Here is a 12,649-nt window from a genome sequence, read left to right on the forward strand (position 1 = left end):
AATACAAGGAAGCTGAGAGGACCTGTAGTTAGCACCAAGACTTACAAAGCACTAAACAACTAGATTAAAAATGGATTGGTAAATTAGCAAATACATTTTAGCAAGTCTTGTAAATAAGAGTTTCAACCAAACTATTTTACAGAATTCCTTTTGAAAGCAGATGAAGAGTAAACTTGAATGTAAATCAAACAAGAATTTAGGACCACATAATCAATAAATAAATAAACAAATAAAAAATAGAAGTCCTACCTTCAGCAAAGCTTTACTGCAGAAAAACACTAGCAGCTGGGTATTGTTGCACAGAGTCTATAGCAAGCTCTGTACACTCTGGCCGCCGCTGAGGGAGCCCATTCGGCCAGGGCTAGGGGTGGCGTGCTTTGGGCTCCTCCCACACAGCCTGCAGAGCACACGCAGAGATTCTGGGGGCGAGGAGCTACTGCACATGCGCACGCATTCTAGCACGCATGTGCAGAGGTCCCGGCCCAGTTTTCAGCGCAGGGACCTGGCTCCGCCCCCCATTGCTTGTGCTGCACGATGCCAAGGCCTACAATGTTCCAAGGAGCGGGGAGAATACCGAGGTAAGTTTTCGGCACCGTTTTTCGTGTACAAAGTCAGCGCACCTCAGGTAGGTGCGCCGTTTTAACCGGAGGAGCAAACTTGGGCCCTATGTCCCCTAGTTTTAGTTTTCCCTATGAGTGGAAATGTCCTCTCTGCATCCATCTTGTCCAGCCCCCCTCATTATCTTATATGTTTCAATAAAATCACCTCTCATTTTTCTGAACTCCAATGAGTATAGACCCAACCTACTCAACCTATCTTCATAAGTCAACCGCCTCATCTCCGGAATTAACCTAGTGAACTTTCTCTGAATGGCCTCACCAATACCTTGTACAGTTGTAGCAGGACTTCTCTACTTTTATACTCACTCCCCCTTGCAATAAAGGACAACATTCCATTTGCCTTCCTGAATACTTGCTGTACCTGCATACTCATTTTTGTACTGCAGGACTTTGCAATTTTCCTCATTTAAATTATAATTTGCTTTTTTATTTTTTTCTGTCAAAGTGGATAAATCTCATTTTCTCACATAACGCATCTGCCAAATTTTTGTCCACTCACTTAGCCTGTCTATATCCCTTTGCAGATTTTTTGCGTCCTCCTCAAAATTTGTTTTCCCACCCATCTTTGTATCATCAGCAAACTTGCCAACATTACACTCGGTCCCTTCATCTAAGTCATTAATATAGATTGCAAATAGTTGAAGCCGCAGCACCGATCCCTGCGGCACCCAACTAGTTTGCCAACCGGAAAATGACCCATTTATCCCGACTCTCTGTTTTCTGTTAGTTAGCCAATCCTTTATCCATGCTAATATACTACCCCCAAACCTGTGAACTTTTATCTTGTTCAGTAACTTTTTATGTGGCATCTTATCGAATGCCCTCTGGAAATCCAAATACATCACATTCCACTGGTTTCTCCCTTATCTACCCTGCTCATTACATCCTTCAGCAAATTTGTCAAACATGATTTCCCTTTCATAAAACCATGCTGACTCTGTTTAATTGAATTATGCTTTTCCAAATGTCCCGCTACTGCTTCCTTAATAATGAACTCCAGCATTTTCCCAATGACAGATGTTAGGCTAACTGCTCTATAGTTTCCTGCTTTTTGTCTGCCTCCTTTTTTAAATAGGGGCATTACATTTGCCATTTTCCAATCTGCTGGGACCGCCCCAGAATCCAGGGAATTTTGGTAGATCATAACCAATGCATCCACTATCTCCGCAACCACTTTTTTTTAAGAACCTGGGATGTAAGCCATCAGGTCCAGGGGACTTGACCGCCTTTAGTTCCATTATTTTACCAAGTACTACTACTTTAGTGACAGTGATTGTATTAAGTTCCTCCCTCCCTATAGCCCCTTGATTATCCATTATTGGGATGTTTTTAGTGTCGGCCATGATACTTGGAGAACTCCCCCCGCTCTTCTTCGAAAACTGCCATGGGATATTTTAGAGAGGGCAGATAAGCCCTCAGTTTAATGTCTCATCCAAAAGTCTGCACCTTGGACAGTACACACGCTCAGTACTGCACTGAAATGTCAGCCTAGATTATGTGCTCAAGTCCTGGAGAGGGGCTTGAATGGGTGAGCTTCTGATTCAGAGGTGAGAATGCTATCACTGAACCAATGCTGGCATCTGTTTTGTGTTTACTTATATTAATATTGTCCTGATCAAGAGATTTTTTTTGAGACTTAAAAGCATTCAATTTGTATATTTTAATTTACATTAGATTTGCATTAGTGTGGTGTGCTTTCACCTACTGTTGTATAATTTCCATTTTCTTTATAGGCTTTGATAGTATACGAATGCCTGAGTGAATGGGGACAGATTTTCTGCACAATTTGTCCCAACCCTAAGTTGGTTGTTACTGGAGGAACAAGTACTACGATCTGTGCATGGGAGATGGGTACCTCCAAGGAAAAAGCAAAGGCTCTGACCCTTAAACAGGTGACTCAAATAATAAAGTACAGTATTATATAATAGTAACTTTCGGTCAATACTGTACAGTATGGGCTGATGGTTTCTGTTTGTTTATTTATCAATGTCCGTTCAATATTAGCAACTGCTCACTGGAAACTGAAGGGAAAACAATGCAATCTCTCAATGAGTCTTCAAAGATCCAGTTGACCAATGACCCCATTAAATGGAAAACTTGTGTCACTCCAGTCTGTGCTCCATGTGGCACTGAAATAGAAATCCATGCAGAGCTCCATGGAATACTGCTGTAAACAGCAATTTATTTTTTTTAAACTGACCTCAAAAGTCAAGTTCTCATTAGTAATGAGTTTCCCTTTTAAGCGAATAAGATCCTGTGAGCAGATAGTTTATATCATGGTTTAGTTATTTCATGCTTTTGTGATTGATTGGAAATTCATTTGAATAAAATTGATATAAACATCCTTCAGAAATTTGTTTCAAAACTAGTCAATCTGCCCTAAGATTGCACATGGGGACTCAAGACCATCTAGTCTTTAGAGAAAGAAAGGATAGAGGCCAGGGGATAATTGGGCCAAGGCATTAAGATGTAATTCAGCCCCAATTCTGTCATTTGTTTTTAAATTACATCTGCATGCCTTGGTCCAATTAGTTTGGCAAAACTTAGGACAGTTTGAGAAGCAAAGAAAATGAGATATTTGCAGTATCATAGATTCTCTGCAGTATAGGCTGGATATTTTGAATTATAAATTTGGATGTATGAAATTAATATTGGAAAAACTTGACACAAGTAAGATTTTTAATGCATTGCTTGACAATATCTTGTGGCATTGTACACAAAGAGTCAAGACCAGTTACAGTCGTCTGGTACAATGGGGTTAGGGTGTGAGGATTAATTGGATCAGAGTATGCAGATGCAATTCAATACCTGTTTTTAAATCATATATTCGGTCCTTATCTTTATATTTCCATTATAAATTCCTGTGTTCACATTTACAATGGAAACTACCTATACAAATTTGTCATGCTATAATGTACACCATCCTGCTAAAGCACCTCCATTGTGATAATGTAATTACAGTGTGACAAGTTTACTTGGGCAGTTTCCATTATACATGTGAACATAGGCATTTATATTGAAAAAGTTAATGAGAAGTAAGGGTTTGTCGTCAGCAAGGGCATGCAGGTGTATGACTTTTAATGTATTATAAATGGGCTATTTCTATGATTTTTCTACCACCTGCTTTACTTGTGAGGCGAATAGAGTTGCATGTAGGAAATTGGCAGCATTTCAGATATCTTGCACCGGTACTACATTTTATAGTAAATGATAAATGCCAGCAATTATGCTTTTGTAATGCACACTGGTTTTACCAGCCACTAGGAATTGTGAAGAAATGATTTGGCTCGACACATTCTCTAATCTTACCTCCTGATGGAAAAATGTCTGCCACATAGTACTATAGAACTTGCATCCTGTCACCCGATGTCACTATCACACACATCTCCTTATCTACCTGATTTGAGTGTTCCTTAAAAAATTCAACTGGCTTAGACAGACATGACTTAACCTCTACAAGGCTCTCTGATCAACTTATATTTGTTCAAGCACTCAGTCACTCTTTCCCTCATAACAGATTCTAGCAGCTTCCCCCAGTGGACCTTCATTCTCAACCTATGGTTCTATCCCTCCAGTCCATGCATATACATATTTTGTGTCAAGGATTTATTTTACAAATTTGCTATTGTAAATTTGTCACACATGGGAACAAAAATTAGAAAAAAAAAACTGCTTAATAGTCCAAACAACTTGTGAGCCTTCATGATAAAAACAGAAAATGCTGGAATACTCAACAGGTCAGGCAGCATTAGTGGAGAGAGAAACAGAGTTAATATTTCATGTTGTCGACCATTTGTCAAAACTAAAGAACTGAGTTCTAACGAAAGGCTACTGACCTAAAACGTTAACTCTGTTTCTCTCTCTGCAGGTGCAGCCTGACCTGCTGAGTGTTTACGACATTTTCTATTTTTATTTCAAATTTTTAGCATCCGCAGTATTTTGCTTTCGTCGTGAGCCTTTGTGATTCACTTCTACAGCAGTAAGCTTAATAAGTTGTATAATACCAATAATGTCTAATTTTGCTCTATTTCAGGCACTCCATGGGCATACAGATGCACTCACTTGTTTAACTGCTTCATCAGCCTATCACATAATTGTTAGTGGGTCACGAGATCGAACATGTATCATCTGGGATTTGAATAAGCTGTCTTTTGTCACACAGCTGCGAGGCCACAGGGCACCAGTGTCTGCTTTGTGCATTAATGAATTAACGGTAAGTACTGGAATGGCATTCCGGCCTCCTTCAAATACTTTGCAAACTGTGGTTGGTAGTAAGTAACTTCAAGTTCAATGTAAAGTTGCTGTCTTTGTGCAGTCTTTTCTGATCTTATAATAAAATGGATACCTTAAATATTAGTAATGGCTAAGGCAAGGAAGGTCAATGAAATCGCACTTAAACAACATACCCGAGATTTCTCTTGTAATTCATATTCAAAGCAATGATCTTTTGCTGGAATAACTGAGATCCACTCATATTTTTTGAAAGATTTTTCTGCAAGAATGAAATGTATTCATAATACAGATCTCAGTAAAGGAATTTTTGTAGTATTTTGTCTGAAGTTTTAAAAAAATTATTTCTCGGAATGTGGCAGCGCTGGCAGGGCCAGCATTTATTGCCCATTCTAGTTGCTCTCGGGAAAGTTAAATAATAAAAATAATCAATAGTGTTACTTTAAAGCATTGCTATGTATCTGTTTTATTTTGTAGCACTCGTTAAAACTAAACAATTGTAATATGTCTTTTCACTTTAAATAAAGTCTTGCTGATTTTACATAATTTTCAATAGGGAGACATTGTTTCTTGTGCTGGCACGTATATTCATGTATGGAACATCAATGGGAACCCGGTGGTGAATGTGAATACATTTACAGGACGCAGTCAACAGATTGTGTGCTGCTGTGTATCTGAGATGAATGAGTGGGACACACAGAACGTTATAGTCACAGGACATTCAGATGGTGTGGTCAGGGTAAGTACTGTATTCCATTGTGCACCAGACAAAAAGAATGTCCATAATCATTGAATCTGCCTTACAAGAGTATCTAGGAGAGAAGATGTATGGAAATTACATAGCTTTAAAATCCTGCTCTGAATCTAAAATGTTCAGTAATGTTTAATATTTTAGTATCTAAAATCAAAACGGCTATTGGAATGCTGACCTTTATGTCTAGGGGACTGGAATACAAGGGGGTAGAAGTTATGCTACAGCTATACAAAGCCCTAGTTAGGCAACACCTGGAACACTGTGTTCAGTTCTGGGCACTACACCTTAGGAAGGATATATTAGCCTTTGAGGGAGTGCCGTGTGGATTTATCAGAATTATACCTGGACTCCAAGGGTTAAATTACGAGGAGAGATTACATAAACTAGAGTTGCAGTCCCTAGAATTTAGAAGGTTAAGGCATGATCAGATCAATTTAGTATAACTTGCGAGATGGCATGCTAAAACTGCAGTGCCCTCGTCAAACTGCATTTTGAGTAGTGTGTTCAATTTTTGTCACCAAGTCATAAAGGAAACATGCATGCCTGTCTCTGGGGGTCAAAGGATAGAGCTACAGGAAAAGTCTGGATAATCTGGGGTTCTTCAGACTTGAAAAGAGGTCACTGAGAAGGGACCTTCTAAAAGAATGCAAGATATTAAATGGTATGGACAGGATAAATCCAGAAGACTCTTTATTTTCAATGCATGCCAGATACTACAACAAAGTGGCATAGGTTAAAAATCATAAGAGCAATTTAGAGCAGATGTCAGTAGGAATATCTTCAAAGAGTGAGTAATGCCTGTAATGATCTTCTGGGTAGTAGCTTGGTAGATGCTTAAATTTATTCGACAAATCTAAGGTTTTCATCTCCACGATCCCGGTAAGTGATATACTGGGGGATCTGAACTGAGATAGGATAGCTGGCCTTCCTCATCTATATTTATCTTGTGTTAGAGAACCTGCTGTTAACTCAATCGTTTGTAGGGTCAGTGAGTGCCTATAATCCTTTATATAATATAAAAACAGAAAATGCTGGAAATACTCAGCAGGTCAGGCAGCATCGGTGGATCGAGAAACAAGAGTTAACATTTCAGATCGGTGACCCTTTGTCAGAACTGGAAAAAGTTAGAGATGTAACAGGTTTTTAAGCAAGTGTAGGGGCAGGGAAAGGGAAGATCTGTGATACGCTGGAAGGCAAAAGAGATAATGATGCAAGGCAAAAAGAGATGGTAATAGGACAAGTTAAGAAAGAAAAGGTGAGAGTAGATGGGATTTAAATGGAGATGGCAGAATCATCAACAGCTGCTGTGGGAAAGCAAAATAAAACAGAAAAAAAGAAGAAAAATATTGGGGCAGAGGTTATGGTTTGAAATTGTTGAACTCGATGTTGAGTCCAGAAGGCTGCAAAGTGCCTAAACGAAAGATGAGGTGCAGTTCCTTGAGCTTGCATTGAGCTTCATTGGAACAGTGCAAGAGGCCGAGGACGGAGAGATCAGAGTTGGAGTGGAGCGGAGAATTAAAGTGATAGGCGACCAGATGCAAGGGGTCGTGCTTACGGACTGAATGGAGGTGTTCTGCAAAGCGGGCACCCAATCTACGTTTGGTCTACCCAATGTAGAGGAAACCACATCATGAGCAGCGAATACAGTATACTGAATTTAAATCGCTGTTTCACCTGGAAGGAGTGTTTGGGGCTCTGGATAATGGAGGGATTGTGTTGTTTCTCCTGTGCTTGCATGGGAAGGTGCCGTGGGAGGGGGTGCTGGGGTGATTGAGGAGTGGAACAGAGTGTCACGGAGGGAGCGGTCCCTTCAGAATGGTGAACTGGAAGGGGAGGGGAAGATGTGTTTGGTGATGGGATCATGCTGGAGGTGGCGGAAATGGCGGAGGATGATCCATTGAATGTGGAGGCTGGTGGGGTGAAAGGTGAGGATAAGGGGAACCTATCGTGGTTCTGGGAGGGAGGGGAAGGGGTGAGAGCAGAAGTGCGGGAAATAGAACGGACACAGTCGAGGGCCATATCCACCATGGTGTGGGGAATCCTCGGTTGAGGAAAAAGGAAGACTTATCGGAAGTACTCGTGTGGAAGGTGGTGTCGTCGGAACAGATGCGACTGAGTCGGAGAAACTGGGAGAATGGAATGGAGTCCTTACAGGAAGTGGAGTGGGAGTCAGTGAATGTTTGTCAATAGCTTATTCCCAGAAATGGAGATAGAGAAGTCGAGGAAGGGAAGTGTCGGAGATGAACCCGTTCCTCCTCATCTGAGTTTTAAATGGGCGATCCCTTATTCTAAAACTATGTCCCCTAGTTCTAGATTCCCCCATGAGTGGAAACATCCTCTCTGCATCTACCTTGTCAAGCCCTCTCATTATCTTATATGTCTCAATAAGATCACCTCTCATTCTTCTGAACTCCAATGAGTACAGGCCCAACCTGCTCAACCTTTCTTCATGTCAACCCCTTCATCTCAGGAATCAACCGAGTGAACCTTCTCTGAATTGCCTCCAATGCAAGTATATCCCTCCTTAAATAAGGAGATCAAAACTGTATGCAGCACTCTCGGTGTAGCCTCACCAATACCCTGTACAGTTGTAGCAGGACTTCTCTGCTTTTATACTCTATCCCCCTTGCAATAAAGGCCAACATTCCATTTGCTTTCCTGATTAATTGCTGTACCTGCATACTAACTTTTTGTGTTTCTTGCACAAGGACCCCAGGTTCCTCTGTACTGCAGCATTTTATAATTTTTCTCCATTTAAATAATAATTAGCTTTTTTATTTTTTCTGTCAAAGTGGATAACCTCACACTGTCCCACATTATATTCCATCTGCCAAATCTTTGCCCACTTACTTAGCCTGTCTATGTCCTTTTGCAGATTTGTTGTGTCCTCCTCACAACTTGCTTTCCACCCCATCCTTTGTATCATCAGCAAACTTGGCTACCTTACACTTGGCCCTTTCATCCAAATCATTAATATTGATTGTAAATAGTTGAGGCTCCAGCACTGATCCCTGTGGCACCCCACTAGTTACTGTTTGCCAACTGGAAAATGTCCCATTTATTCCGACTGTTTTCTGTTAGTTAGCCAATCCTCTATCCATGCTAATATATTACCCCCAAACCCGTGAACTTTAATCTTGTACACTAACCTTTTATGTGGCATCTTATCAAATGCATTCTGGAAATCCAGATACACCACATCCATTGGTTCCCCCTTATCCACCCTGCTCGTTACATCCTCAAAGAACTGCAGCAAATTTGTCAAACATGATTTCCCTTTCAAAAACCATGCTGATTCTGCTTGATTAAATTATGCTTTTCCAAATGTCCTGCTCTGGTTTCCTTAATAATGGACTCCAGCATTTTCCCCAACGACAGATGTTAGTCTAACTGGTCTATAGTTTCCTGTTTTCATAGAAACATAGAAAATAGGTGCAGGAGTAGGCCATTCGGCCCTTCGAGCCTGCACTGCCATTCAATGAGTTCATGGCTGAACATGCAACTTCAGTACCCCATTCCTGCTTTCTCGCCATGCCCCTTGATCTCCTTAGTAATAAGGACTACATCTAACTCCTTTTTGAATATATTTAGTGAATTGGCCTCAACAACTTTCTGTGGTAGAGAATTCCACAGGTTCACCACTCTCTGGGTGAAGAAGTTTCTCCTCAGCTCGGTCCTAAATGGCTTACCCCTTATCCTTAGACTGTGACCCCTGGTTCTGGACTTCCCCAACATTGTGAACATTCTTCCTGCATCTAACCTGTCTAAACCCATCAGAATTTTAAACGTTTCTATGAGATCCCCTCTCATTCTTCTGAACTCCAGTGAATACAAGCCCAGTTGATAGTCTTTCTTGATATGTCAGTCCCGCCATCCCGGGAATCAGTCTGGTGAACCTTCGCTGCACTCCCTCAATAGCAAGAATGTCCTTCCTCAAGTTAGGAGACCAAAACTGTACACAATACTCCAGAGGTGTAGCCTCACCAAGGCCCTGTACAACTGTAGTAACACCTCCCTGCCCCTGTACTCTCATCCCCTCGCTCTGAAGGCCAACATGCTATTTGCTTTCTTAATCGCCTGCTGTACCTGCATGCCGACCTTCAATGACTGATGCACCATGACACCCAGGTCTCGTTGCACCTCCCCTTTTCCTAATCTGTCACCATTCAGATAATAGTCTGTCTCTACCACCAAAGTGGATAACCTCACATTTATCCACATTATACTTCATCTGCCATGCATTTGCCCACTCACGTAACCTATCCAAGTCACTCTGCAGCCTCATAGCATCCTCCTCGCAGCTCACACTGCCACCCAACTTAGTGTCATCCGCAAATTTGGAGATACTACATTCAATCCCCTCGTCTAAATCATTAATGTACAATGTAAACAGCTGGGGCCCCAGCACAGAACCTTGCGGTACCCCACTAGTCACTGCCTGCCATTCTGAAAAGTACCCATTTACTCCTACTCTTTGCTTCCTGTCTGCCAACCAGTTCTCAATCCACGTCAGCACACTACCCCCAATCCCATGTGCTTTAACTTTGCACATTAATCTCTTGTGTGGGACCTTGTCGAAAGCCTTCTGAAAGTCCAAATACACCACATCAACTGGTTCTCCCTTGTCCACTCTACTGGAAACACCCTCAAAAAATTCCAGAAGATTTGTCAAGCATGATTTCCCTTTCACAAATCCATGCTGACTTGGACCTATCATGTCACCTCTTTCCAAATGCGCTGCTATGACATCCTTAATAATTGATTCCATCATTTTACCCACTACCGATGTCAGGCTGACCAGTCTATAATTCCCTGTTTTCTCTCTGCCTCCTTTTTTTAAATCGGGGTGTTACATTTGCGGTTTTCCAATCCACTGGGACCTCCTCAGAATCTGGGGAATTTTGGTAGATTACAACCAATGCATCCACTATCCCTGCAGCTACTTCTTTTAAGACCCTCGGAAGCAAGCCATCAGGTCCAGGGAACTTGTCCACCTTTGGTCCCATTATTTTACCAAGTACTACTTCTTTAGTGACAGTGATTGTTTTAAGTTCCTCCCTCCATATAGCCCCTTGATTATCCATTATTGGGATGTTTTTAATGTCTTCTACTGTGAAGACCGATATAAAATATTTGTTCAATGTCTCTGCCATTTGCCTATTCCCCAATCTCCTCATCTTTTTGCTGCTGTGTCCCCATTGTGTGTATTTTTTTCTCAGCCTCTCACTCCAAACCTCCCTCCTGGTTGCTTACCTTCTTGGACTTGATTTCATTGCATTTTTTCTTTACTGCTGCTCCTTTTATCTTTTTTTCTCTGCATTCCCAACACATGTATACCAGCTATCTCCATCCTGTCACACCGGTTCCTGGCTTCAGCGGTGCCAGCTTTTGCTATTCTAAAAGAGGTGTACAGCTGCTGTCATTCAGCACCATGGTTAAAGTGTAAGAACCAGAACGACAGACTGGACTCTTCCAGGTCAATCTTCTCTGAGTGATCTTAAACAGAGTACACTTAAACAAGAGTTTGGAGAGAGTGGGAATTCGGAGCAGAGGGGCAAGGAGGTGCTGCTTTTGTTTGTGCCTCCAATACTTAGTGTTTTGTGTTACAGGTAAATATTTAATTTAACCTATCTAACACTTAAACTAGATTTAGTAATTAGCTAAAAATAAAGCTATAAACTAAGTTAATAAATTAAATACATACATTTTAATTAAATAAATAAAACAAAGTTATATAGGGATGGTAGTGCAGGTGGTGTGCCGCGACTGCAGTATGTGAGAGTTTGTGGAGAGCAGCGCGATCCCGGATGACCACGTATGCAGTAAGTGTTTGCATCTCAAGGAACTTCAGCTCAGAGTTGTTGAGCTGGAGTCCGAGGCACAGACATTGCGGAGGAGTGTTATCTGTACACTTTGATCCAAGTAGCAGTCACACCCCTTAGGTTAGGTAGTGGTACAGGTCTCGTTAGGGTTAGGGTCAGGGACAGGAGGGTGTGACAGTAACTCAGGCAAGTAAGGGGATCCCAGGGTGGAGTGCTTGCGGGAACCTGAGCCTTTTCCTTTGTTCAACAGGTATGAGGTTCTTGCTGCCTATGTGTATAAAGTCAAAGTCTGCAGGTTGTTGGGTTTCTGGCTTTGTGCCAATTCACTCTTTCACTCCTAAGTTCTGAAAGATTCAACTTGCCCTGTAATAGTGACAGTAATTATATTTTATTCAATGAAAGTGAGACTTGATGCATTACAGCATCTGAGCAGTAGATAAACAAGGCACAATCAAGGTTATGTTACCCATTGGGCCCTGGGTAGAAGAGGCGATCTCCACGGGTCAACCCCCGTCGGACCTGGCCTCTAGGCTTGCTCAGACGTCTGGTGTGACGCATGTGGGTCCTCGGCCAACCCAAAACCCTCCTCGGCTCGTCTTGTGGATGTTCAAAAGCTTCTTACAGAATGCCTCTACAACCTAATTGTTTGAGACCCCTTCTTATACTTCTTCCCAGCAAAACCTATGGAGGGGAGTGGGGGCGCAGTTAACCCAATCAATACAATCTAAAGGGAGTGCACGAACATAGACCTGGGGGTATGTGTGCATAAATCGTTGAAGATGGCAGGACCATTTTAGAAAGCAGCTAAACAGGCTTATGGGATCCTGGGTATAAATAGAGGTATAGAGTACAAATGTGTGGAAAATGTAATGAACCTGAATAAAACACTGGTTCAGCCCCAACTGGAGTATTGTGTCCAATTCTTGGCACTACACTTTAGGAAGGATGTGAAGGCCTTGGAGAAAGAAAAGAAAAGATTTAGGAGAATTATTCCTGAAATGAGGGACTTCAGTTACATTGATAGACTGGAGAAGCTGGGGTTGTTCTCCGTGGAGCAGAGAAGATTGAGAGGAGATTTGATAGACGTGTTCAAAATCATGAGGTGTCTGGACAGAATAGATAGAGAGAAACTGGTCCCATTGGCAGAAGGATCGAGAACCAGAGGACATAGATTTAAGGTGATTGGCAAAAGAACCAAGGACGAAGTAAGAAAAAACTTTATG

The 12,649-nt window shown here is 41.6% G+C and overlaps 1 protein-coding gene across 1 annotated transcript in view; it reads left to right on the forward strand.

Moving 5' to 3' along the window:
* The window catches only part of wdfy3 (WD repeat and FYVE domain containing 3), a 690,816-nt gene that overhangs the window by 636,400 nt on the left and 41,767 nt on the right, over positions 1–12,649 (forward strand). The window contains exons 59-61 of the mRNA XM_070871062.1: positions 2,354–2,512; positions 4,654–4,833; positions 5,407–5,589. Of these exons, the coding sequence (XP_070727163.1) occupies positions 2,354–2,512; positions 4,654–4,833; positions 5,407–5,589 (522 nt within the window). The remainder of the gene's footprint in view (positions 1–2,353; positions 2,513–4,653; positions 4,834–5,406; positions 5,590–12,649) is intronic.

The sequence above is a fragment of the Pristiophorus japonicus genome, chromosome 2 (assembly GCF_044704955.1).
Source record: "Pristiophorus japonicus isolate sPriJap1 chromosome 2, sPriJap1.hap1, whole genome shotgun sequence".
In the NCBI taxonomy this organism is placed as follows: Eukaryota; Metazoa; Chordata; class Chondrichthyes; family Pristiophoridae; genus Pristiophorus; species Pristiophorus japonicus.